At 45.5% G+C, this 27241-nt stretch overlaps 1 protein-coding gene across 3 annotated transcripts in view; it reads right to left on the reverse strand.

Moving 5' to 3' along the window:
* The window catches only part of CACNA2D3 (calcium voltage-gated channel auxiliary subunit alpha2delta 3), an 848944-nt gene that overhangs the window by 160962 nt on the left and 660741 nt on the right, over positions 1–27241 (reverse strand). For all 3 annotated transcript variants that reach the window (XM_070455902.1, XM_070455901.1, XM_070455900.1), the window contains 4 exons: positions 7821–7904; positions 2844–2915; positions 2521–2582; positions 1078–1145 (listed from right to left, as the gene is read on the reverse strand). In XM_070455902.1, the coding sequence (XP_070312003.1) occupies positions 1078–1145; positions 2521–2582; positions 2844–2915; positions 7821–7904 (286 nt within the window). The remainder of the gene's footprint in view (positions 1–1077; positions 1146–2520; positions 2583–2843; positions 2916–7820; positions 7905–27241) is intronic.

Genomic DNA, 27241 nt, shown 5'->3' on the forward strand with positions numbered 1-27241 from the left:
CACATTCACTCTCCCTCCTATTCCTTAAGATCTCACAATCAGTTGGGAGATAAAACCCAAAGTCCGTGAAACACTGTGAGGACACTGGGCAGTAGACCAGAAGGCCATATATGGAATCTGCCACTTCAGGGATTTCCAATCTCCTTCCTTCTCTGCTACATCACTGGAATGAATCACAAAGCAGTCCAGCTTCTGGAAGTTCACTACACTCATTTGTAACCAGCTCTAACCCATGAAAAGCTGGATTGTAACTGACCTTCCCACTCTTGGCATACTCCCTGAGGATGCCCAAAAAGAACATTGGTCTGGTCTAATTCCTTCTCTGTTAAGACACAAAATTTAACACCTGGGCAGGGCCACTCTGGGAGTGAAGCCTTTCACAGGCTAGCCCCAGTGCTTCTTATGACTGGTGATACTGGTAAAGATAACTTCTCTGAGCTACTGGGTTGTTGGGAGATGTAAAGGACAGTATGGAGGTGATAGCAGTTTTAAAGATTAAAGGGCTGTAACAACTGCTACGATTTACTGGGAGTTCCCAGAGCACTGGTGCTTTATGAAGACAAGAAGAGCTAAGAACCTCAAGATGCTCCTAATTCCTTCTGACTTAGATAAATCATTTGAATGATCACATTTCCCTTCGACCTAGGCTGCCTCAAAACACAAGTGAAATTTGTAGCTCAATGTGGAGAAGACTAAGGCTTGCCTGCCTTTGTTTTCCTTTTCCTGGGCTTGAGTTTTTATACTAATTCATATTTTTCTTGGTACTGATTTTTATGTATGAGAAGAATACAGCTGGTAGATGGATGATTCCTATGAGTTGCCTCGACAACTTTGTGAATAAAAGCACAACATAAATAAATGAAACCATAAGGAAAGCCCCCACTATCTGGGAGTCCCAGGCATCTGAAACAGTCTAAGAGAGCAAGGTAAAATCAGGGGGGTAAATGGTTGAGTCAAATGTCTAGGAATTAGAAAAAGGGCTGGATAGCTGAGCAAATTCTTCAGCTAACCCAATGGCTGGCTTCAGGGCTTTCCTCCCACATGAAAGAAGTAAGATGGATAAAGACAGCATCTTACCTTCTTCAATAGTTACATTCCCTCGGAAGAAATATTTCCCATGGCCTCTGGAGAGCGCCACACCTAAACTGTGCAGAGAAACAAAGCAGATCTTGAAATCCGTAACATTGACTGGAACAGACTTGTGAGCTAACTTTTTATTTTCCATTTTCACATTTCCATTTCATGCTCTGTAAGAATTTTTTTTTTCAAAAGTTTACTTTCAAAACTCCACTGATTAGAGTTGGTGCTGATCTTAGATTTGATCAGCTGCTTCAGTGTAATTTCTGATTGGAAGTGCAGCAACAATGGGTGGCTCTCGAGTATGTTTAAAAGAGGTGTGGCAAACTGCTACAAGCCCTTGAGCAAGCCCTTCTCTTAGATGCTTTTGTAAGAGCTACATGCCCTAATAATCTTCATTACCGCTTTATGCATACCCTGCCCTACATTTAGCCACACGAGGGTCTTTCCAGACCATAGAGTTTGAGATGAGGGAAAATTAACCCCTTTCTAATGGCAAAAATGAACACTTCTGTTGTCACTTGAATGCAACCACGTGACTGTATGGTGGGTTTCTTTGCCCAACCCTCTTCCTCGTCTGATAGATTTTTCACATTCTCACACTCTTAAAAGTCTTGATTTAAGCTCCTTCCTTTTTTACCTAAAGTCAGAGAATATGTTTTGATAACATGGTCTCATCGTTTGGCAAGCCCACTTAGCAGTCACGTGTTTCCTCAAGTGCTCTGGTACCAAATGAAATTCACCCAAGATCCCTGGCCATATATGACAACAGCACCACAGATTTTATTACGATGGATCCAGAGTCAGTAAACTCTTTTTTTCCTGAGCCCTGTGAGGCATCAGTTGAAGAACACAAAGCAGCCCTACCAAAACAACTTCTTACAAAAAGCATTATCATACTAAGTTAATATCGGGAAACTTTAGAATGCCACATAAGAAAGCAGGCAAGGGGGAAGGTGCAATTTTCAAGATTTTTAGAAAGATAAATAACAGGATTGAAAGGCAGACAAGCACAGAGCAACAGTACGGAGAAATTAAAACCGAAGCGCAACACGTAGGGATGAATATGCTGCCTCGAAGTGTGAAGGATCTCTTTTTGATCATGGAAATAAAGGGCAGCAAGTTAGAAGGTTAAGGACCCTGGTAACCTGCTGAATTTATCTCTCCACCCTTAGTTGGAACCCCCAAAGCTTATCTGCTTGATAATGAGATGCAAAGCCATGGCAAATTGAATGAGTTCTCCTAGGTGAGCCTGAACCATTTTTCCCCTTATGGAAAACAAAAACAAAAGCAGCCTGGGAAAAGCCCCTTCCTCACTCTTTCCAGCCTTTAGGCAGGATGTTTGGTTATCTTCAGATGATGAGCTCTGGGAGTGTCAGCAGGTTTTGTACAAACACAACTGATGGGTCTGATGGAATGTCCATGTATTATGGTCAGCTCTACCTGAAAGGAGTACCCTTGATGTCTGTATAATAGTAGTCATTTGTCATCACCAAAACCCGTTTCTAGATTGAAAAAAAAAAAAAAAGTCGTAGAGAAAAGAAAACATGGTTAGTCTGCTAGGTGAAGTTTTCAGAAATAAATAAAAATAAATGGACACACTATGATCAGGTTAACAGTACTACATGAATCTTGTTTGAGATAAGTAAAGACAAGAGAAAAATGAGCTCAGTGAATGATATTTACTCCAGATAGAGCTTTCAAAGCTAATTTTTCACAGTGGTTTGTTTTAAATTAAGCGGCAAGAATGTTTGAGAAAAATGTACCCCTTTGTCCACTGTCTTCTTCACCTCCATGGAAAACTTCCCGGTCTTTCTATTCACCATGGCATTTCTTAACTAAAATGATAAAAGAAAATCGGGGTTAGTTCTTCCCAGGGTTACCATACTGTCATGGACACCTTTCGCCATCTAGCTTGAATGCATATTTGGGGGCTTGTGTATGCAGGGCTGGGCCATGTCCCCATCCACTCCTGGTGTACTTGTGCAGTAAGTCGAAATTCTATTCTCAGATCTCTGGAATGCGACTTTGGAAGAATAAACAGTCAACTGCTCTTGTCTAGGGGGAGAGAGGCTAATAAAAATAAATAAAGGACCATCAACCTCAATTTGGGGTGCTCATGTAAACCTCAGGGCAACAGTGACCAAAAAAACCTGTACAATGTTAAATCCTGAGAGTCAGGGAACGAACCCCCAGCAAATGCTAAAATACTCAAGAAACAAGGAATCTCAGGGCACAAGTTACATTTTCACAAAAGGTATTGGTTTGTTATGGAGAAAATCATTTTTCAAAACACAATCAAGTTAAAGATATTTTCCTATATAGTAGTTTTTTGTTTGGTTGGTTGTTTTCAAAAGCCAACCATCTGGAAGACAGGGATTAGCTTTTCACAGCATGAACCATCTTCAAATACTCTCTGAGAAATCTGGGCCACTGAAAAGCCTGACTGAGGCTGATGGGCAGTGAACGGGGCAACCCTGCATCTGATTTTTCAAGGTCTCATCTGGGAACTGTGAGCCTTCGTCCCTTCCCCCACCCCTGGCTGATCTCTGCTAATTACTTGTGGCCCTTCTGTGAGTTCAGAGAAGGACAGCAGACACAGTGATGAAAGATGTGCCATCATGGGCACCAATAGGAGACGACTGGAAGGCCATTTAATGAAATAGGAGCAAATGCTGACATGCCACAGCCTGTCAGGAGAGGCTTTTTCCCAGCCCCATGCTTGTTTTTTTCTTTTAATTCTTTCCCCTCTTTTCTCCTTTGAGGAGCTTGAATAAGATCTGGCCGATAGAGAACTGCAGTGCTTGCAAGCAACCTAAATTTGATGCGGGGCCTGTCTAGATTTGGGTTCACATTCCCATCTTCTGTGCAAGAGAGTAAAAGCATAATTTTTAGCTGGAGGCATGTATAAAATAAAACATATATTTTACTCTAGATATTTTTTAACAACACATAATGGGCATTTCTGGAAATATTTTCCCATTTTAACTTTTGTGGTTTTGGATGGGGAGAGCTGGTCCTAATTAAGTCTACTTTCTAACTCTTAAGAACAGCTCGATTTATCTTCGACATGGTTTTCATTTTTCCTCTTTCTGGTGCCTGCCTAAAGCCATTTGGGACCTGCCCCTCTCACATTCCCCAGGCGAGTCAGAGATTAGGTAAGCTTCTCCATGCCTCAGCGCCACCCCACCCCCAACTCCCAGTAGCAGAGGATGATCCGAGCCAGGACCTGGGAGGGTCCAAGGCCAGGGTCACTAATACTTTCTGGAGGCAGAAGCTTAGATGATTAGTCTAGTCTTTCCCTGCCTGCAGTGCAGGAGACCAGGGTTCGATCCCTGGGTAGGGAAGATCCCCTGGAGAAGGAAATGGCAACCCACTTCAGTATCCCTTGCCTGGAAAATTCCAAGGATGAGGAATCTGGTGGGCTATCCTCCATGGAGTCACAAAGAGTCAGACACTGAGCGGCTTCACTTTCTTTCTTTCCCTTTCCTTCAGTTATAATGGAAATAGATTACACGTATTAAACACTGAGGCAGGACAGCACTGTAATTCAGAAATGGACTCTGGAGCCAGAAGTTTGAATGGATCACTGACCCCCACTGTGCCTCAGTTTCTCTTTCTGCGAAATGGAACTAATGATAGCATGTCTCATAAAGTTGCAGTGAGAATCTGATGAGCTACTATGTAGAAGAGTGCCTTGTACACTCTAAGCATTCATAGGTGTAAGCTGTCCTCCATGGTCATCCTCACCAGCCAGCAGCATCTTCATTATTATCCCCCTCTCTTTTCTTTCATGTCAGACTCCTTTCAATAGCTTAAAATATTAGGATTCAAACTTCAGTCTGCTTGACACAGATATGACCTCACATCATTTTTGGAAGTACATAGGGTCTATGTTATAAATGTGGTCATGAAATTCAACACAAGCTTAGCTGCCAAGAGAAGCAGGATGCTCCTTCCAAGAATTTCTCCACAGCTGGGCAGACACATGCTGCTTCTTCCTCGACTCTGCCTGTCTGGCGTTTTCGAGATCTTGACTTAAACTGCCCTCTGCTACCTTTATGCAAACCCCACTGGCAGACACATGGGCACCGGGGCACTTGTGTAGCCTTCACAAAGTGCTTTACATAGATTCCAGAATTCTCTAATTAAGGATGTGCAAATCCCTAGGAGAGAAATGGTGACTAGGGTTTTCACAATCAAGCACATTGATAGTGAAGGAATTCATGTCTCAACTGCACCTTCTGTTCAAGGAGACAAGAGACCCAAATTAAACATGCAAAACCAGAGACCTACTGGTGAAGAATAAGAGCACTGACTTGCTAGAGGTGTGGGAACTCTGATGGCAGACACAGAATCCAGTCCCGGCAATCATGTCAAGGTGAGGGACACGGATGGGAATCCGATGACAAAGAAAGAAAAGGGCAAGGAAACAGAAAGCATCTGTCAAATCATCGTTAGTTAAAGGTGGTATCAGCTCACGGAAAATCAACCTGGGCAAAGGTGATGATGACTCGACAACTGGGGTATAGATGAGCCAAGTAATAGATCTCTTCAGGAAACCTAAAAAGGATAAATGCAGGTGTCTGCCTAGTGTTTAACAAGCAGAAGGCCAGCTTCCTGGACGTGGGGCCTCCCAAGTAAGAATGAGCATCAAGTTTGCCTCCCGTGTCAATTAAAATGTAAAAAAATGAAGAAAGGGATGGAGAAGCATGATGATGACAGGGTTCAAAACTTCTTGGAAAGAAAACAAAAAGATGCAGTGGAGTCAAAATAAAGCAACTGATAGAGAGGGAAGAGAAGGCAAAAAAATGGAATGCACCCTTTAAAATTACATGATATAGCTTAGCAACAGACATACATTAATACATTAATTTGAGGGTTGATAATACTGAGAATAATACTAAAAACAGCTACCACTCAGAATGCTCACCATGCCCAAGCAACAATGTTGACACTTTTGAATCTTTCAATACCGTAACACGCTACTGCTGCTGCTGCTAAGTCGATTCAGTCGTGTCTGACTCTGTGCCACCCCATAGACGGCAGCCCACCAGGCTCCTCTGTCCCTGGGTTCTCCAGGCAAGAATACCGGAGTGAGTTGCCATTTCCTTCTCCAATGCATGAAAGTGAAAAGTGACAGTGAAGTTGCTCAATCATGTCCGACTCCTAGCGACCCCATGGACTGCAGTCTACCAGGCTCCTCCGTCCATGGGATTTTCAGGCAAGAGCACTGGAGTGGGGTGCCAGTGCCCCCTCTGAGTAACACACTGGCATTCACAATAGTTCTGTGAGGTCCTACAGCCATCATACTCATTTGACTGAGAAAAAAGAACCTATACCAAAATTGAGATGTAGAGAAGATAATGGCTTGACTGAGACCAACAGCCAGCAAATAGCAGAGGTGGGGCTTGAAACCAGGCAGGCAAATGCCTGAACTGCATTCCTCAGGACTGTGCTAGCCTGGTTCTTGGTAGGAGCAGGTTGAAAAGGTAGGATACGTACATCAGGTGTGGTACAATCAAAAGACCCAGACATGAATCCTGATGATGATGTTTAAAGAACAAGAAGATACAAAACTATACCAGGTCATTGAGCTGACATGACGTCAGGTCACCAGCACTTGGGAAAAGAGAATGGATGAGGAAATAGACTTTTTTTTTTTTTAATCAAACAGCAAAGATTTTGTCTGAGTTGGGGCTTAAAAGAGACAGCCCAGATGAAGAAGGAAATAGGATAAATGTCTAAAACAGATATGATTCTTGCATTTTACAAGCAAGGAAATATCTCAGAGATTTATGCTAGCTAAGTAACGTCCAGGTTGCAGAGGATGTGAAGAGAGGAAAAGCAAGCAGCAAGGGGACCGTGATGCTGGCTGTATTTCTGAAAGCACAGGAACCCAGCCTGTACATTTCAAATGGCTCCCCTCAACATTCCTTTGGAAAGCAAGACAGAGGGAGGGGTGGAAACAAGGCTGATGCAGTGATGAAGCTCAGGAAAGGACGTCAGACAAATCAGGGAGGGACAAGTAGAGAAACACTGCCTGGGCATGAAGGCTCCATATAGAAAGGGAAGAGCAAGGGTCCAGATCCAGACACCCGGGAAGTTAGGATTTAACCAAGGACAGTCTGCCTGGATTCACAAAAGATGGCGTGTCTAACATCTGATTTACTGAGGAAGGAACAAGAAGACTGCTGAGGCTAAATCGTTGGCATGAGGAAAACTTTTGATACAGTCCTGAAGGCTGAAGCTGTCTGGGAAACAAGCATGTGTTACTAAAGTGTGGCCTGGAAAGGGGAAAGGCTGGGATGGCCCTGGAAACAGGGCAGTCAACCAAAGAGGAGGAAAGTGGGTCTGCCAAGCCCTGGCTGGCATCCTGACAGGTAAACTCTGGCCCTGGCTGTGCAGCTGCCCCGCGAGGCTCTGGCCAGGCTCCCCCGAGGGTCGCAGGTCCCATCAATGGCACTCAGAAAGAGTCCAGATTGATCGGCTACAGAAGGAACCAGAGGCCAAATGCGGATGATTTTAGACTACACAAGGCAGGCAGGGTGGCTGGAAACCCATTCGCACGTGGACCTACCAGCAGGAGAGTTATAAAACCCCAAATGCATACAAGGGCCCATGGGCTCTGCATCCCCCTGATGGCCAGGTGTTCCTCTGGTGGGCCTCTCTTGACCGGCTCCCAGGCAGAGGAGGGTAAAACGCAGCGTCCTTCTCACCAGGCTTGAAATCAAATTGCTTACCACATCATCGCGGTCCTCCCACTCCACCTCAGACAGGTCAACACTACTGTAGTTGGGTTTCCTCCGCTTTTTTCCTTCTTCGTACTGGCGGAAGAGGAAGAGAAAGAAAGCATATGACAAACGAAGAAAATATTTCTGTGAGACCACCGGCCAGGGCAACCTTCATCATCTGAATTCCCAGTTCATGCCTGAGGACTGTGAGTGGAGGGAGAAGCAGAGGGACACTCCTGGGTTTTCAAGATCAGGAAAGCTGAACTGAGTCACTAGCAAACCTGTGAGCTTCCCAGGTGGCGCAGTGGTAAAGAATCTGGCTGCCAATGCAGGAGACGCAAGAGATGCGGGTTCAATCCCTGAGTCAGGAATATCCCCAGAGAAGAAAATGCCAACCCACTCCAGTATTCTTGCCTGGAAAATTCCATGGACAGAGAAGCCTGGCGGGCTACAGTCCATGGGCTTGCAGAGTTGGACACCGCGGAGCAGATAGAGGGGGAGTAAGTATACAAGCCAATTCTTTGTTTCATATGAATTTACCTGGTAGACTCCTTACCTCTAAACATGCCAGGTGCGAAGCAAAGTGTCTCCCATCTTTGGACATTCTATGTGTGGAATGGAGCCTTTCTCATCTAATCTAAAGCTTTTATAGTGCACACCTTCATGATACAGGATAGGGAATCTTACATAGTATGTATTCTGATCTCCATATTTGGCCTCAGCATCCTGGTAACATTTCTCAAACACATGGAACCTTCCACTTGCTATCACACTGGCCACAGCAGTGCTGAGATAAGCAGGGCTACTTAACCCAAAGAGCATGGAGACTGGGAATCTCTGCCAGATTTAATGGCCATCAGCACATCTCTCTGGAAAAGCTGATGAGTGCATTAATATCACAGGAAGTTTTTTGAGTTTGTTTTTCTCCCTAAAGCACTGTTACAGTCACCTGGCAAGCCCACTGTTTTATCAGACAGTCCTGTGTCTGGATGTTCCTGTGTCTCGGGACTTTAACGCTGTATTTATAATGTAGGAAAGTCTGCCCTCTGCTGCAGGCTCAGGATAAGCAGCCCCTTTGCCAGTTCAAAAGATATGGCTGATGGCATATTGGAAAAAATACATATGTATGTATAGCTTTTCTTTTTCTTTTTTCCTTTTGTTTCTAAATTAGTCAGCTTTGGATTTGATGGGCAGGATTCTAATTCAGCATCACTCTGGGTGTTTTAAGACTCCCAAACCACAGGTTACTATTTTGGACACTGCTCAGTTACTATGGAGACAGGTGCTGAAGCACTTGGTGTGGAGGTGAAAACCACCACTGGTGTATGGGACCAAAGAGGTCCACACTGGCCCCGCAGTGGAATCTAGGAGAGAGAGGCCAGGCAAAGCAGATCTCCCATCACTGTGGGGCCGGATGGGACTCAGCAGTTTTCTGCTAAGTTGTTTTCCCTCTGGGCTGCATTTCAGGAACGCTGGGGTGTCCTTGAAGAGTACCCGCCCTGACCACCCAGGAAGGCTGCCTCGGCTCGAAGGGGGAGTGGGCTCTGACAGTATTGGTCCACCGCCCTTCTACTCTCTTCTCTCAGGTTTTCAATGAACAGACAGTCACGGTCAGTTTTATGACATCAGATCCACTCCAGATGAAGAGGAAGGGAAGGGGTTCCCTCAGAAGCGGCTGTAAACGATAGCAGATTCACAGTTGGATCCTGTTATGGAAAGTTCACTGCGTTTGGCCCTTGAGAGAGTCAGGCTGGGGCTGAGCGGGTGGAACAGGAAGCGGGGCAGTAGGGTGGTCACCTCTTCTCAGGGTGAGGAGGTGGGACGGGGACGGGCACACGATGCTGAGAAGCCCTAGAGTCAGACATTCTCGGACCTCTGTTACCTGTACTGATGGTCCTCAGGTTCCACATTGGTAAGAATAATTCCTGGGAGCCACTAGGCAGCCCAGAAGTTTCTGCAGCTCAGCTTCTGACCAATAAAGGTAAAACTTCCATGGTTTCTTGGGTAGTCTAATGCTAGGTATATACTGTCTTTTGGAGGAAGTTCTTCCACTGGTCACTTCAAAATCCTCTTTTAATCACTTTGTCAACATACATTTATTGGACACCTAGCAAGCAGAAGGTCCTAAGAATATAAGTAAAGTCAATTAAATGGTGCTTCATTCTTTCCCAAGGACTTGTTTGTGATTTATCACTCTTAATTCTGTCTACCTATAGTCAATTTGCTCCCCATGGTGCCTATAGCAAGTTAAATAAGATCACATAGCCAGTATATCACATACCCCTAGCCCTTGACCAAATTTTCACAGCTAGTGAAGTGAAGTGAAGTCGCTCAGTCGTGTCCAACTTTTTGTGACCCCATGGACTGTAGCCTACCAGGCTCCTCCATCCATGGGAATTTCCAGGCAAGAGTACTGGAGTGGGTCGCCATTTCCTTCTCCAGAGGATCTTCCCAACCCAGGGATCGAACCCAGGTCTCCTGCATTGTAAGCAGATGCTTTACCGTCTGAGCCACCATTATTTCAACTGCCACTAAAATTTTAGAAAGTGAAAGTCCCTCAGTCATGTCTGACTCTTTGCAACCCCATGGACTATACATGTCCATGTATACAGTCCATGGAATTCTCCAGTCCAGAATACTGGAGTGGGTAGCTTTTCCCTTCTCCAGTAGATCTTCCCAACCCAGGGATCAAACCCAGGTCCCCTGCATTGCAGGTGGATTCTTTACCAGCTGAGCCACAAGGGAAGCAATTTTAAAAGACCCCAACGTCCTTCATCCTTAGAGAAAGTGTGTCCCTGTCTTTGTGAGAACAGGTGAGCACAGTGGTTCTGCCGCTCACTGGGCATGTGACATGAAGTAAGGCACTCAGCTGCTCCAAGCTTCCTTCCTTCCTGGCTCAACTGCAAAATTGTGAAAAACAGTAATGCCTCCGTAGCCAGGGTAGGCTGAGACAATTAACTAGGTACTGTATGTAAGATGGTAAGCACACTCCAAGTTCAGTGTGGAGTAAACCTTTAATGTGCACGTGGGTAGTGTAAGTCCTGAAAAAGTAATAAACTTGGTGAAGACACTAGCTCATGGTCTAATATGTCATTTCCTTGACATAAAGGAGACCCACTGAATAATTGTTGGGTCACTGTTGTGCAGACATTAGGCAGGAAGAAGATGTTCGTCGAAGATGATGGTGTCAGATAGTCACACTCATATGCCTCCTCTTCATGTGTAAGATACTTACGTACTAAACATCAGGTTGGGACTTGGGACTCTCCTGGCAGAAAACTTCACACCTGTGCTAAAGAACCCAAGTCCTTTTAGATGATACCCGGCAAAAGTGGAATCCACAGAGATGGATCCCATGACTTTTGACCATTCTTAGATATCTTCTTTCATTGTTTTAATAAAACCACTCAAGAAATTCAGTACACTGCACTATTAGCATTCAAGAAACTAGCAGAGACTAGAGAGTAAGGGGAGGAAAGGTTTCCCAGCATGCTGGCCTGAAAGTCATCATATTCCAGCAAGTCTCTAATTTAACTGCATTGAAAGAAACAGACGGGACCAGGGATACACCCTTCGGAATGCCCCTCTACAATACCTGCTAAACCAGTGAAGTAGGTATGAAACAGTCAATACTTTCTGCTTGAGTCTTTATTAATGGGTGAGGCTCTTAAAATACAAACAGAAATCCATACAGTAGTGTAGCAGAGTGACTACTTTGAGTAACAAAAGAAAAAGTCAGTGGGCTATTGCATAGATACAACGGGTCAAGGACAACGAATAAACTTCAGAATGATGATCCTAAATCCACTTTATCTTTTTCTCTTGGTAAAAGAACGCTGGCTCCCCTGGTGGTCCAGTGGTTAAGAATCCACCTTGCAATGCTGGAAACACCAGTTCGATCCCTGGTCCAGGAAGATCCCAGACACTGTGAGGCAACCGAGCCTGTGCACCCCAACTACTGAGCTCATGCACCAGAGCTCATGCTCAGCAGCAAGAGAAGCCACCACCACGAGAAGCCCGTGCACTGCAACTAGAGCAAGTCCGCACAACAAAGGCCCAGTGTAGCCAAAAACACAAATACCTTTAAAAGTTAAAAAAAAGAAAAAAACTTATTGCTCAGCTAGAGAATAGACCTCCATAAGGAAGATACCTGGGCTATGGACCACCACCACTCATCCCCCACACATTTCAGGGAAATCTCTTTGCTTTTCCTACAGGGAATCCCCATGGACCTCACACTCAGTAAATGCAGTTCTAGTGATGGCAAGACCATCCTGATTCGGAGGGAAGCCAATCAACGACCTGAGTATGTGAAGGAGACCCACAACTCTCCAGGATGTGGTGAGTAGCTCAGGACTGGGGACATAACTCATACCAACCCAAATGAGACTCAATCTGGGATGCTTTCTTGGATTTACCTGGAAAAAGTAGCTCTCTGTCTACTAGCATCACTAAGGCAGGAGGGGAACTTGAGTTCCTTGTAGCCAACTCTGCCACTGCTTGGAGAGAGCCTTCCTGAGAATGAAGCCAGTGCAGAGAAGGCAGAGAAAAGACATGAACAGAGTCCTGAAAGCACGGTGTACGTGCCTGGATCAAGCTTCGCCTGCAATCTTTATACTCTTGGGTGTTTCCTGTACCAACACATTCTCTCCACATTACCCTCCTTCTCTTTTTAAAGATGTTTTTTTTTAAAAGCTGTCTTAGGTTTCAAGCATAAGTAGTCATCAGTTTCAACCTATATATATTAAGTGCCTTTAGTTTTGTGTTTTTTTTTTCCCTTTTCAAATGAACCATTTTTTTAAAGTACATTTTAAGTGAAGTGTTCACAAACTTTACTTTAATGACTATTTAGAAACTTGTTTGTAAAACACCTCACCGCTAATCAAGACAGTCCACTGTGTTTGGCCACTGCTGACCCTCTGTACCTGTTTTTCCCGAGAGGACATATGCATGGCCATGGAGTCAGAGGGCGACAGAGAAAGCACTAAACCCTCGAACCTCTGACTCCCAGGTCCCATCTCCCCTCTCCCATGGGATCTGGCCTGGGATGGATCCCGGGTCCCCGCCGCACTCCTTCTTCCCCTCCGTGAGGATCTTGTTACTGGGGCTGAGGCATCGGATATGGCATTTGTTAGTGTATCTATAAACTGTAACTTCCTTTGAAAATGTGATTAACGAATTGCAAACGGTTTCCAAAGGTTTATAAACAGATACTTTGAGAGCCACGGGTAGGTTTGTAGTTTTTGGTGCCTGTTTTATGAAAAAAATATGTGGGGGAGAATTTAATAAGGAAAGATATTCTGTGCTATGAAATACTTTGAGGTGGAGTTTCAAATAAAGGCCAGATGTGGTGAACACACCAAACCAGCCTGTGGCCTAAAAGGACGGGGCGAGAAGGGCACCCATCTGAGGAGTCAGCCGGAACCATCGGGGGTCTGCCGTAAGTGCCAGAACCTCCCTGGCAGTGTTGAACCGTCTGGATGTGACTGCCCCTTTGTGTTACCTGCAGATAGACAGTGGAAGCAGAAAGGGATCGGCTAAGGTGATGGCCATGTTCACGTGGGTTTGAACGAAACAAGAATGCCTTTGCTTTTCTGTGTTCTTTTGGGAAAGACTAAAGGAAGTCAGTTACACACATCCATGCAGCCTCTGTGAAACAAATATTATGTGTGCTAATAATTGATAAACAGTTCGTGCTGCTCCACGCTGCCAACAGGAAGGAAGGAGATGGGGGTGAGGGGCCCACAACTGGAGAGGAAGAGGCCTTGCCCAAAGCCAGCGCCATCTGGAGAAGGGGCGTGGCCAGGGCCTGGGAGCCAGCCTTGTCTGGGAAAACCTTTCTCTCCGGAGCAGTCACGGTCCTCAGTTGCTGGACACTTTCACCGCCTCCTCTGAGGCCCTGGGTTTCCTCCTGTCTTAGAGGCTAAGTGGCCATTTGAGAAGGAAGGGCGACACGTCTTTCTCTCCTCCACGCACAAGAAAGGATGACCTTGTGGCCACTGGGCACTTCATTCCTTCACTCCTTCATTCATTCATTCATCTGTCCATTCACATATCCAAAAATACTGTTCAGTTCCGTTCAGTTCAGTCGCTCAGCTGTGTTCGACTCTTTGTGACCCCATGAACCGCAGCACACCAGGCCTCGCTGTCCATCATCAACTGCCGGAGTCCACCCAAACCCATGTCCATTGAGTCGGTGATGCCATCCAACCATCTCATCCTCTGTCGTCCCCTTCTCCTCCTGCCCTCAATCTTTCCCAGCATCAGGGTCTTTTCAAAATACTGTTGGACACTGATTGTTCATCAGGCCTCGAGCCAGGCCCAGGTGAGCCTTAGGCAAGCACTCAGTCAGAAGCTGACTGTGAAGGATCACCTCTGCCCTCCAACTGCAGGTCACGATTCACAAGGCCAGTTAGGAGAAGAGGGAAAAGTCAGGGCCCCAGAGGGAGACTGTGGTTTGAACCAGGTTAGCACCTACAGGCTGTGCGCCCAGGGCTGGCCTGCACTTCTCCCAGGGCACCGTGTTCCTCTGCAGGATGGAGGTAAGATCATTCAGCACATGGGGCTGCCATGAGGAGCAAATGGGCAAGCACCCTGACGAGCAGCGCTGGGGCAACCCGCCACTGGGTCGGCACTGGGAGCTGCTCACGAGACAGGGCAGCCCACCGCATCACGCCCATCCCTAGAGACGACCTTCACGGGGTTAAACGGTTCTTCACAGTATAGTGAAAGTCGCTCAGTCATGTCCCACTCTCTGCAACCCCATGGACTGTATAGTCCATAGAATTCACCAGGCCAGAATACTGGAGTGGGGAGCCTTTCCCTTCTCCAGGGGATCTTCCCAACCCAGGGATCAAACCCAGGTCTCTCGCATTGCAGGTGGATTCTTTACCATCTGAGCCACAGGGACGCCCCTTCACAGTACAAATTTTTCTAGTCCTTTAAAGAGGCAGTTCAACCTGGCTTGGGGGCCTATTCTTCTTAAGGTCAAAAGGAAGGGTCTCAAACAAGGACATGGTTCCAAGGGCAGGTGGCCAGGGGGGCCTGTGACAGAGTAATGGTCTCTTTCCCCTAGAATTTGCAAATCAAGGTCTCTTACTCTCATAGCATGTCCTGCCCCAGAGGAGGTGCCCCTAGGGAAGGGGAATCACAGGGGTCTGTATCAGTCCCTGCTCTATTGCTAGTCTAAATGGAGCATTTTTTTTAAGTCCCCCCCCAGCCCCTGCCACTGACTCGTCCTGGTTATACATTAACAACTGCTCATTGTAGAAATTTGAAAATAATGAGAAGTCTAAGAAATGAAAAAAGACTGTCCTCACTATCACAACCCAGGGATCACCAGGGGACACTCTATTATCTTTCCCAAAGGACAAGTATTTTGAAGCGGTTACTGTTTTCAGTTTTCTAAGTTCATTGTTTCTCTGACAAGAATTTATAAAGTGTAGCAACCAATCTGTTCTGCTTTCCAAGTGACGGCTTTCAGGGAAAAACAAAAACAAAAACAAGTTTGTTTCTTTTCTGCTGGCTAGCTTCCCTCTCAGCTCCCTATCATTCTTCCTAAAGAGGGTATGTTTCCTGTGCCAGGTATGGTGCTGAGTACTGCACCCGTCTCCTGCTAATTTTCACAACTCCACGAGGGGAGTAACACAGAGATGAGGTATGCTGGTTGCACAGTGGCATGGCTAACAGTCAGGGAAACGGGGATTCCTCCCCAACCCTGCCTGGTTTCCCAGTCTTCACCACCCTCTGCACTGCCTTCCTTACCTGGCTCCTTCTCACCAACTCAGGGCAACCACTAATAGGACTTCATGTAGCCAGCACATGAATGGTTGCAGAACCGCCTTGGGAGTCCAAGCCCACGGGCCATTCGTGTCTCTGTTAACAGCCAACTCACAGGGGCTGCCTTGAAACTAACGTTGATCGCCAGGGGTGCGAGAATCAGTTTTAGGTTAAGAACAGGTACAATATCATGCCACATGTCCAATGTATGATATCATACTCACATGATGCCTAACAACCAATATCCAACTCAAGGCCTCAGAGAAGCCTGGTAGTACCTGATGGTATTGATCAAGGATTTCCACCAGCAGTGTGACCCTTTGGTTGTGCAATCACACAACAACTCATGGTTGTTGACACATGGTTGGGTGTCATAGGCCCTATGGCAGGAGAAATTCCAATGAGTCTGTATTCAGAGCTGAACTCCTTCATGTTCCTGGGAAGATGAGACAACCAGATATACCGAGGGAAACAGGGCCATGGGGGTGTGTAAAGGCAGTCGGAAAGTAGGAGAGAGGCAACCAGGGCATGTCAAGACAACAAGCTTTTCCCTTTTCCTAAAAGGTACCCTGCTCTTATTAATTAATGTTTTTAAGTGTCTCGAAGATGAAAAGTTCTATGTGTTCTTCTAGTGTGATTACAAAATCCTTTTGATCACTCTAAAACTGTAACAGCACTGCTATTTTTTTAAAAAAAAACAACAATTAACCTGCCGCTTTGAAAACCCAGATGACCTTTATCTTTAGTGTCTTCTGAATCACTGGGAATGAGTCACACGCTGTGTGTGGGGAGGAGGTAGTCAGCCCCACCATCATCGCTTCTGCAGGTCAAATGTGGCTTACTACCTGCTGGTTGGATTTAAATTCTCCTTCTCAAAAAGCCAGTCTGTCTTGTAATAGTAAGTTAACCATAAAAATGAACATCATGCTGACTGGCTGGAGTGGGAAGAACATTTGTGCCAGCAAAGGAACAGGGACTAGGCGACTCTGATGAAGAACAGAGAGGTATCTTCAGGTCCACTGACTCAGGTGAAAGGGTGATGCTGAGGAAAGACCACCTCTCCACAGAGAAGAAATAAGGGAGTACATGAAGGCTACATACAAAATAAAGATGCATGTGGGCACCTAGGAGATGGCTGCTCTGATAGGTTAGAACATTTTTGAGACAGAATGCTCTCTAAAGCTTCCTGGGCAAAGGTTAGAGGCAAGACAGGCTTAACAATGAATTGCAAAGCTTCAAAAAGACTTGCATTGAATTCTTGAGCATGGAAATGTGCCATATCCCAAACTTGATTTTATATAAAGACTTCAGAGACCACTGAGTAATTAAGAGATAACATCTTGGGTAAAAAGAGGACCTCTATAATTTGAGAATATGTCTGTGGCTTTTGACAAGCAACTTTTTTTTTTTTTTTGTATTTACAGAACTTTATTTGGCATTATTCCTTTGAGAAGTTAATTATATATCAAAAGACTCTTGGGTATGTGGAACCTGTCAGACCATTTTGAACATGGGGTACAATTAGGCACCGCAAATTGATTCCAGTTTCAAAACAGCAAAGACAATGAATTTCCTTATTCACTCAAGTAATATCACAAATTAGTATCAAGCAGCACTGCAACGCAGTAATGTGTCAGTCTTCAAATGATGCTACAGCTAACTATTCACTGTGGGGTGAGTTCTCCAGGGTACTGGCTTCTCTGCTGTCCTCTGTAACATTCCCAGTGCCTGTAACCAGCTCAGTCACTGTGAAAAAAACCCTAGTCTTAACCCTTGTTGGAGGGATGCATTCAGAACAGAGATCTCTCATTTTCAAGGTCTTTGCGTTTATTGACATGAAGAAAAATATTCTGCAAGCAAAGTAAAAAGAAGGAGGCACGAAAGAGGGAAAGGAAGAGTTCCTTCCAAGCCAGCTGCCATTACTCTTGGCTCGGGTATATGCCTTATGCAAGTAATGGTATCACCCTACGTCATACTGCTGAGCCTACATCGTATGTGCGTGTATGAATGTTTGCATGTAATTTGGGAACCCTGCTTGGCAGGGTAGCTTTATTTTGTTTTTACTTTTTTTCTGCTAAAGAATTTTAAGGATACTTGTGAAGAAGGAAAAGACATGTAGAAATCCATTTTTGTGGCCACATCTTCCATGGACGTTTCTCTGATCCTTCCTGCTAGAGTCTCTCTCCCTTCTCACTCAGGAGGACTTCCTGTTCTGCACCTTCCTGAGGACACAGGGCTTTGCAGCATTAAATGCATGTGACCATCTTTTCCACTCACCTCCTGTCCTGACACCAAATTCAATAGTCTCATCCACCACCGGTCTACCCAGCCCACTGGACTGGTGACTGAGCAAAATGTTTAGTTTTAATTTTTTTGTATGTGATTCTCAATTATACTGATATATATTTTTAAAAGTGTTTCTGGATGTATGCTGGTCTGAGTAAGCCCAACAGACCTGTAATGTTGTTCATAACTTATAGGAAAACCAAAAGTCCCCCACAAGGCTGACTGAATCCTCTAATATTTGCCTGGGATCATGAAGACATGGGTGAAGGTTGGAATAGACAATTATAATAGAGGAAGAGGCCAGTGGGCCAGGCAAAGTAGCCAGGTTCATCAAACTACTGCATCCATTGCTTTTACCAAGTGTCTCCTAGAACTGACGGCATCTTTCTATCCCTCCCGTGTTCAGCGTGGTGTTGGTCTCCATAATACCTCTCTCTTAATGATGGTGCATGTCTCCTAAGCACCCCTGCCTGAATGGACTCCATTGTTCCATACATTTTCCCAAGTCCAGCCATGGAGGTTCATCTGTAACCCTATATATTACCATTCAGCCTTCAATCCTTGTTACGTCTCATGCCCTGCAGGATGATGCCCAACATTCCAGAAAGCCATACGTCCCCATCACACCGCCTCTGCTTGCTCCTCTGGCCTCTCACTCCTTACTCTCCAGCTAGACTGCGCTGACTCCTAAAAGTGTCATTATCATCCCTGCCATCAGGCCTCTGCACATGCCACTCCACCTGCTCCCAATACACTCCAACCCAACTCAGAGTCACGTGGCCATTCAGCACCCAGCCAAGACGTCAGCGCCTCTGGAAGTCCACACTGCCCTGTCCCTGGTCAGTTCAGCTCCTTCCTGCATCCTCTTCAGTTTCCCAGGGATCTCTATCTCTGTGACGGACACACTGTACTGCTACAGTGAAAAGCTGTTCTTCCTTCCTGGCCTATCTCCTCCCTGCTGTCCCATGCATCTTTGGGAAAAAAAGTATTTCTTATTCAGCTAGCAAAGTAATGCTCACGATTCTCCAAGCCAGGCTTCAGCAATACATGAACTGAGAACTTTCAGATGTTCAAGCTGGATTTAGAAAAGGCAGAGGAACTAGAGATCAAATTGCCAACATCCACTGGATCACAGAAAAAGCAAGAGAGTTCCAGAAAAACATCTACTACTGCTTCATTGACTACGCCAAAGCCTTTGACTGTGTGGATCACAACAAACTGAAAAATTCTTAAAGAGATAGGAATACCAGACCACCTTACCTGCCTCCTGAGAGACCTGTAGGAAGGTCAAGAAGCAACCATAAGAACCAGACATAGAATAACAGATTGGTTCCAATTTGGGAAAGGAGAATGTCAAAGTTGTATATTGTCACCCTGCTTATTTAACTTATATACAGAATACATCACGTGAAATGCTGGGCTGGATGAAGCGCAAGCTGGACTCAAGATTGTTGGGAGAAATATCAATATCAGATATGCAGATGACACCACCCTTATGGCAGAAAGGGAAGAGGAACTAAAAAGTCTCTTGATGAAGGTGAAAGAGGAGAGTGAAAAAGCTGACTTAAAACTCAGCATTCAAAAAAGGAAGATCATGGCATCTGGTCCCATCCCTTCATGGAAAATAGACGGGGAAACAATGGAAATAGTGTCACTGCAGACGGTGACTGCAGCAACAAAATTAAAGGATGCTTGTTCCTTGGAAGAAAAACTATGACAAACCTAGACAGCATATTAAAAAGCAGAGACATTACTTTGCCAACAAAGGTCCATCTAGTCAAAGCTATCATCTTTCCAGTAGTCATGTATGGATGTGAGAGTTGGACCATAAAGAAAGTTGAGCGCCGCAGAATTGATGCTTTTGAACTGTGGTGTTGGAGAAGACTCTTGAGGGTCCCCTGGACTGCAAGGAGATCCAACCAGTCCATTAAAGGGAATCAGTCCTGAATATTCACTGGAAGGACTGATGTTGAAGCTGAAGCCCCAATGCTTTGGCCACCTGTTGTGAAGAGTTGAATCAATAGAAAAGACCCTGATGCTGGGAAAGACTGAAGGCAGGAAGGGAAGGGGATGACAGAGGATGAGATGGTTGGATGGCTCACTGACTCAATGGACATGAGTTTGAGCAAGCTCTGGGAGATGGTGAAGGACAGGGGAGCCTGGCATGCTGCAGTCCATGGGGTAACAAAGAGTCGGACATGACTGAGCAACTGGACAACTTATTTTGCATCAAACTTGCAGTGCCTAAGAGAGTATTCGTCAAAGAGTAAATTCTTCATGAATATTTGAGGAATGAGTAAACAGAGTGAATGAACAAATTATAATGGGTCTTTACTTAATAAGCATGTACAACACCTACCATATGTCTGGCCTATTCTAGGTATTTTGTGAACATGAACTCAGTTAATCCTCACAGTAATTCCATGCAGTAGGCACTATTTTTTTCCTCATTTTTCAGTGGAGGAAATTGAATGGAGGGAGGTTAAGTAACTTGCCCATGGTCACACGGCTGAAGTTGACCCTAGATACAAAGCCTCAGGCACTATTCCGCTCCAGGGAGAGGTGTGTACTGATGAACCTCCCATATATAAACCTGAGGTTGCTGCTGGGTGCCTGCCTGAGATGTGTCCTTCAAGGGCATAGCAAGTTGATGATGGCACAGTGACCTGTGACTGTCCTCAACCAGCTCCTTGGAACTCCGCCTTGAGTAGAGCTGAGTTTCAAATTATTAACTCTCAAAGGAATCTTTCCATGAAATACATATGAAAGCACTATTTATACTTGTATTTGAACCTGGGTGAAATAGGTATTAGTTAAAGGCAACCAAGCCATAGTATTCTCAAACTTGCTGCAGTACTGGGAGTCAGATAAACACCTTGACCTGTCCCAGTCACACCCAGACTCTCTTTCTGGAGTGTAGCGAGAAACTTAGAAACCCCAGAGGAGGCTTTTCTGGGGCAAGGAGCAGGCATCTGAGAGAAATAGAACATTTCAACTGATTCTAATACCCAGGATATACTGCTGGGATCTCTATGGTTCTGTGCTGGAGAGAGGGGACAGTACTCCATGTGTGATACCTGTCAGCTTTTGAACATCCCAGATAAACGATTTTTCTCCTCTTTCCTCTGTTTATCCTTCCCAATCCCAGGAAATTAAGTTTATCTCACTAGGCATTTCTTTCTTTTGGGGCACATTTCTGCCAAGTGGGGTCCTTGTTTATTTAAATCTGCCTTGAGCATTCCTAGCAGAGGGTTCTTTGGGTTTTTGATTTAATTTGGAGTGTGTAAGTGTGTGTGTGTGTTCTAAATTTGTCTCCTGCAGAGTCTGGCCTCCACTGTGCCTGTGGTAAGTTGTGTGCCTCTATCCGTGGGATGTTGGTTTTGTAGTCATTGGGTCCAAAAAGAAGTCATTGTGACAATGATGAATGTCCCCTCCTCAGGTGGTCTCTGTCCTTCCAGGGACAGACACAAAGCATCAAATTTCAGACTTGAACCCAGAGCTCCCTGGGGTGTGGCTGGCAGGCCAGCCTGTCATTTGGGATTTCTGGCCCTGGCCAGCTGAGGCACAAAAGCACTCGATCTTATGAAATCCCCAGCCACAAGCCAAAGAAATGCCAGCTATTGGTACGTTTGTGGGAGTGGGGGTGGGGTCACGGATCCTGTCCCAAAGAGAAAGGGGTACGTGAGAATAACAACCAGCAAAAGCCCTGACTGGCTTAGCCAAACTGAGTATCTCAAATGCATTCGTGTTTCCCTTTGCCCTGAAAACATCCACAGAGTATGTGGAAATGGCAGCTGGGAGGTGTTCAGAAACACACGTGGCCTGTCACATGATTATAAAAGTTGAGTAAAGTGCATAATGGTCTGGGCACCTCCTCAAAGAAGGGCAATGGTCAGTTCAGGGGTGTGGTGGGGGAGTAAATGATTGTGCCCCAGAGCCCATGCTCTCAACCTTTTTATTTGCATTCTTTGCGTCTTATCATTTAGGATTATGTAAAAATGACAGCTGCTTATAATTATTTGGAGGTTTGAGTTGCAATAATTAAAAACATCTGCCTTTATCTTACCGCTACCAGACTTAACCCCTCAAGGTTGGGTCTATTGAACTTCAAAGAGGGAAGCAAAAAATAAAAGAAAACTCCACACATTACTAACAAATTTCTAGTGATTCATTTAAATGTATAACCAGCTATTCCAACAGCCTTCAAACCTTTAATTATCTTTTAAATATATATAATTTGGGACTGCTAATTAGATAGCAATTTAATGCTCTCATGGGGATTCAGATGCACTGTCTTTCTAAAATGTAAACTTGCAGAGACATCGTCACTGGCATTCAAATGACTGAATTCTTCAGTTATTCAAATGAGTGTGGGCACCTACACTGTTGAATCATTTGAATATTCTGCTGTCAGCTCAAGCTGCAGGTTTTACAGAGCTCCTCAGTACATTGAGGATAAGGCTAGGTTTCTCCCAGTCCAACTCTCTGGAGAAAAACCAGCCTGACTCCTCCCAGGGGAAGCCTAACCTCACTCACCAGCCCAGTCTGGCCTTCTCTTGGATGCAGATGGCTCTGCTTGCCTGTTTTAAGGAGGAACAAACTTTCCTGGAATTTACAGTTATGAAAGCTTTAATGCTCACTTTCCAGCATTCTTCATGCTGGTCTGCCTGCTATTGTCTGGACAGTTAACATTTTAATTAATAACTCTCTCCCCACAACAGGCTGCTGCAGATGGAGGAGGTGAGGGTTTCACTCTGCCTTGAGCTTCCACTTCCTGTGTATTCCTACCCCCGTGGAGATGGTCCTTTAAATTATATAAAGATGTGCATCACATGGAGAGAAGCAATTGATGAATTAGATGACACTGGACAATGATGGAAGCCAGCTCTCCCATCTCAGCTTCACAATGTGGCTAGGCTTTGCATTCCTGAGTCCAGGCTAGTAGCTAGCAGCTGACGCTCATTTCCCCCATGAGGGGAAGGAGGTGCAGACAAATCTATAGGAATTTTTAAGAGATCATTATTCAACACATTGCCTGTAATTACATTTTGATGAGCCTTTTATTGCTAATTCATCATCCAAGATGGGGCACTCTAGATATGAAATTAATCTAGTAAAACAAAGGTCAGAGTGCGTCCAGTGTAAAGAAAAGCTCTGTCCTCATCAAATCCTTTTGCCAAACAATAAAGCAGCAAAGAATCCTATCTCTAAACCCAATTCCCTTAAAGTGCCTTCTCCATTATTAACAGCATAAAGCTAACACTCCCTGGTGCTTCTCAGTGCAAGCAGGCTGATGTGAGGTGAATACACGCGTAGCCCCCTGAAACAGAATGGGAAATGTGCCTGATCCCAACACTTTAAAGCAATGGTCTGTATGCACACGAAACTGTGTTTGAAGCAAATCGATTTTTGCAGAGATGTATCAGCTCACTGGGATCGTGGTGCGACTCTCCTCTGAAGCAGATCCTAAGGCCAGGATTTAAGGGCAAAGCTGTTACTTTGCCAGGAAATGCCTGTAGGGACATGGCAAAGTGACTCAGAGACAGAGACAACAGGCAGGCAGCCAACACAAGCTGCATCACGGAGCATGTGGGCACCTCGAGCTGAATCCCACTGCAGGGGTCCAGGAGCCAGGTGCAGCAGGTGCCTCTAGGGAGCCGCCGGGAGGAGGGAGTGCTCATCAGGTCTTGGTGGAAGGATGCTAACTCCCCGGCACCCCTTGCCTGCTGTGCGCTTGAAATGAGTGAACTCCAGAAGTCACAGAAAGTCTTCACTAGGGTTTTGGCAGCTGCAAGCCAGCCTGGAACCCATGGAGGTGAGGGCTGAGGGGGCCTGGGCGGGCCATCCACAGAACTACTTCACTAAGCATGTTTCCAAGTAGGAATTTACCAACAAAACCTCCAGGCGCTTTCCCTTGGTCTTTGGAATTCTGCTCTGAATCTACTCACAGATTCCAGACACAGCTTAGGTCTCTCCGTGCCTCAGGGTCTTTGTATACATGGTTCCCTCAGCTGAAACTAGTCTCTATTATCTTGGCACAGCATAGTTGTTTTCCCCCCAGGGCTATAGGATTCAGCTTAAAATGTCATCCCCAAGAAGGGTTCCCTTGACCCTTCAACTAAAAGTAGGGCATGTCCCTAGTCTACTGTTTGATCCTTCCTTCCTTTGGAGAAATTATCCAGAACGGGTTAACACTTTTTATTTGCTTACTTATGAGCCTGAAAACAACCTATCTTATCCATGACCACATGAAGGGGGAGTTGTGTCAGTCTTGCTTTTATCCCTTGATCTCCAGCATATAAAGGAGTGCCTGGCACAGAAGAGGTGTTCGATAATACATGCCAGATGAGGGAAGGAAAGGTGAGAGGGAAGGTGGGCTCCAGCAATGCAAGAAGGAGCAAGTTGCACATCTAGTGTCTGAAGGGCCTTTTGTTGTTTCCAAATGTGCTGGATTGGATCACAACCTGTGAACTGAAGCTTACAGGCTGCAAACTAGCTCCCTGCAGAGTTCTTGGCCCACCCCTGTCACAGCTAGACACCACGTCCTTTTATAAATTCTTTCTTGCCAGTATTCCCACTCTGGTGCTTAATAATATACTGTGTCATTGTGTAATCAACTACCTATATATGGGTCTTCTCTCCTGTATGTTATTCCACTTCCTCTTCTAGGTATTTTTCCCTGGATATGCAAGGGTGAACAAAACACTGATTAGTGTATTCAGGCTGCTGGCAGTGCAGTGAGGGGACAGATGTGTCGAGGGATTTCTGTAATGTAGTATGGAGCCCAAACTCAAAGACCTGTGCAAGAAGCCTGGTGGGACGAGGGCATAGGGTGGTGTGGAGAAGAAGGTTTTGGGGGTGGGCGTAGGAGAGAGGGAGGGACGATAGACTGTGTGCTCCCTGAGAGCAGGGGTCAGAGACGCACCCAGCAATGGTTCCCAGACTTGGGTATTCCACAACTGCATCAGCCAGGCTGCTCTGGTTATAAGCAACAGATACCAATTCTTAAGCAAAAAAGGAATTTGATAAAAGTGTATATGGAAGCTCTCTGTTCCCACTACAATGTGAGATTAATGAATATGAGAGAATAAATAAATAAACAAAGGACAGGATGGAGGGCCTTTTCTCTTGCTTTTTCTTTTTCTTCCTTCCTTCCTCCCTCTCTTTCCTTTTTTTTAAAATTCTTCCTCTTTCCTTCCATTCTTCCTTCTTACTTTTCTTCTTCTTCCTTTATTTACCTCCCCCTTTTTTTTTTTCATAAGCACTCTTCTACTCCTACCTTCGTATCAGTCAGGACCCCAGCAGGAAGCATATGGCATCGTCAAGCTGGCTAATTAAGGAAGTTTTAATAAAGAGGCTATTGTAACAGAGGGGCAGGTGTAGGAAACTATAAGAAATGGTGTGGTACCCTGAAGTCACAAGCAGTGGGGTCCTTCTCTTCCACTCTGCATGAAGGGACAGAGGAAGGAACAATCACAGGAGCCCACAAAGAACAAAAGGCCAATGTGGCTTTAGATCGGGTGCTGCCAGCGCCAGGGGACACGGGGCTGAATATACAACCCACCGCACTCTCCTCTCCTTTCTTCTGGGTGTGAGTCCCCCACCAGCTAAACTCCATCCAAGGCCAAGATCAAAGACGCCACCCTGCGTGCCATGCAGGTGGTGTGCAGGAGCAGACGCAGACGGCAGAAGCAAAGAGGAAAACTGTCTGCAGAAGCCAAGAGAGGCCCACCAGCCCAGCTCTCATTTTATAACAGAACCTTATAACACTGCTTCGGAATTAAGGAAGTCTGTGCAACTGAATAGGTTTAACTTGATGAAAAACGACACTGTTCATAATTGTCTTTTTTTTTTTTCCCTCTGAAGACTGAGTCAAATTTGCTTTTTGACTGACACAATCCTGGGCCCAGGCATCAGTTAATCTCTCTAAAACAAGCACTAACACACAGGATGATACAAAGACGTAATGAGGCAAAACACACAAAGATGATAAGCACACAGCATGGATCTTAAAACTCTAAGGAACAGCTGCACCGTCACTGCTAACCCACTCTCTGCTAAAGCCCATCTATGCCCTAGGTGTTCCCTGTAGATACCCAGCCACTGAACTTGGGGACCAAGCAGCTATAGAGTTCTTGAGGTTTGCAGGGCAGAGAGGCAGGCACCCCTCTAACTTGCTTCATCCTGAAGCTCACAAAGTGTAAGCATTCTCTGCTCAGGGCTGCCATGCTTCCAATCAAGTGTCCAGACCGTGGCGGCTCAGACCGTTGCCCTCAACATTTCATCAAGAGGAAAAAGCATCCAAGGTTCTGTTTTCTCTTTCACCAAATGATGTATTTCAAAAATACCAGGCTTGCTCCACGGGGGTCATACAGTCTTGTTTATTTTTTTCTCCAAGAACACACTCCTCTGAGCAGATACATTTACTAAGCAACCGATGAGTCTTTCTTTTAAAATAAAACGGGATGGATTCAGACCCGACGTAAAAGGATTGTGTTTTGCGAAATGTACTCAGGGAGCGGGCACATGGCGGTGCCTGTGCGCCACCTACTGGCCAATCTAGTTCAGTTCCCAGCAGTCTGAGCAGAGAGCAGAGCTGGAGACTGAGATGAGATTCCAGACTTTAGAAGCCACAGAGTTACATAAACGATGACAGGTTCCCACCCGCTACACCCCAGCATGGCTGGGGCCAGCAGAATGCATGGTTCTGAGACCACAGACAGAAGTCAAAAGTAGTACTTGGTCCCGCATGAAGACAGAGATCTCAGGAAGTGTGTGGGACCCCTGCTGAGTCTGGAAAGAAATGGCTGTGGATGAAGCTGGTGTGCCTGCCACCTCCTCTGGGAAGCCCTCCAGCATCTCAGGGTTCCCTTCCTCAAGAAAAGCAGATGCCTCCCCTGAAAGCACATAACTCTTCTTGGCTTCTAGCAATGAGCTCCTTGTGGGCAGAGATGCTGTTCTACCTGCTTCTCTGTCTCCGTCAGCTAGCACAGTGCCTGACTTGAGGAACATCTCATGAATGTTTGCAGTCCAGCAGAGGCAGGGGCGGAAAGAAAGGAGGACTTGGCCAATTATGTGAGATTCAATGTCTGCATGTGATGAGGCAAAGACTCAGTAAGTGTTTGATGGGTAATGTGGCACCTGCACCTCTCATTTATTGTAGAAAATTGGTACCCAGATAGTTAGTCATCAGCATCCTTCAAACGCCATCAAAATCTACCAAGAAATATCTATCAACCACTCCCTCGGTGCAGCAGCAAAGTCACAAGAACTCACAAGGGATGGTGCAGGAGAGGCTGAAGACACAGACCTTTACCAAGAGTGATAAGTGACCGGAGGAAACTCAAATACAGGGTGTGATGGGG

Source organism: Odocoileus virginianus, chromosome 26 (assembly GCF_023699985.2).
Source record: "Odocoileus virginianus isolate 20LAN1187 ecotype Illinois chromosome 26, Ovbor_1.2, whole genome shotgun sequence".
Taxonomy (NCBI): Eukaryota; Metazoa; Chordata; class Mammalia; order Artiodactyla; family Cervidae; genus Odocoileus; species Odocoileus virginianus.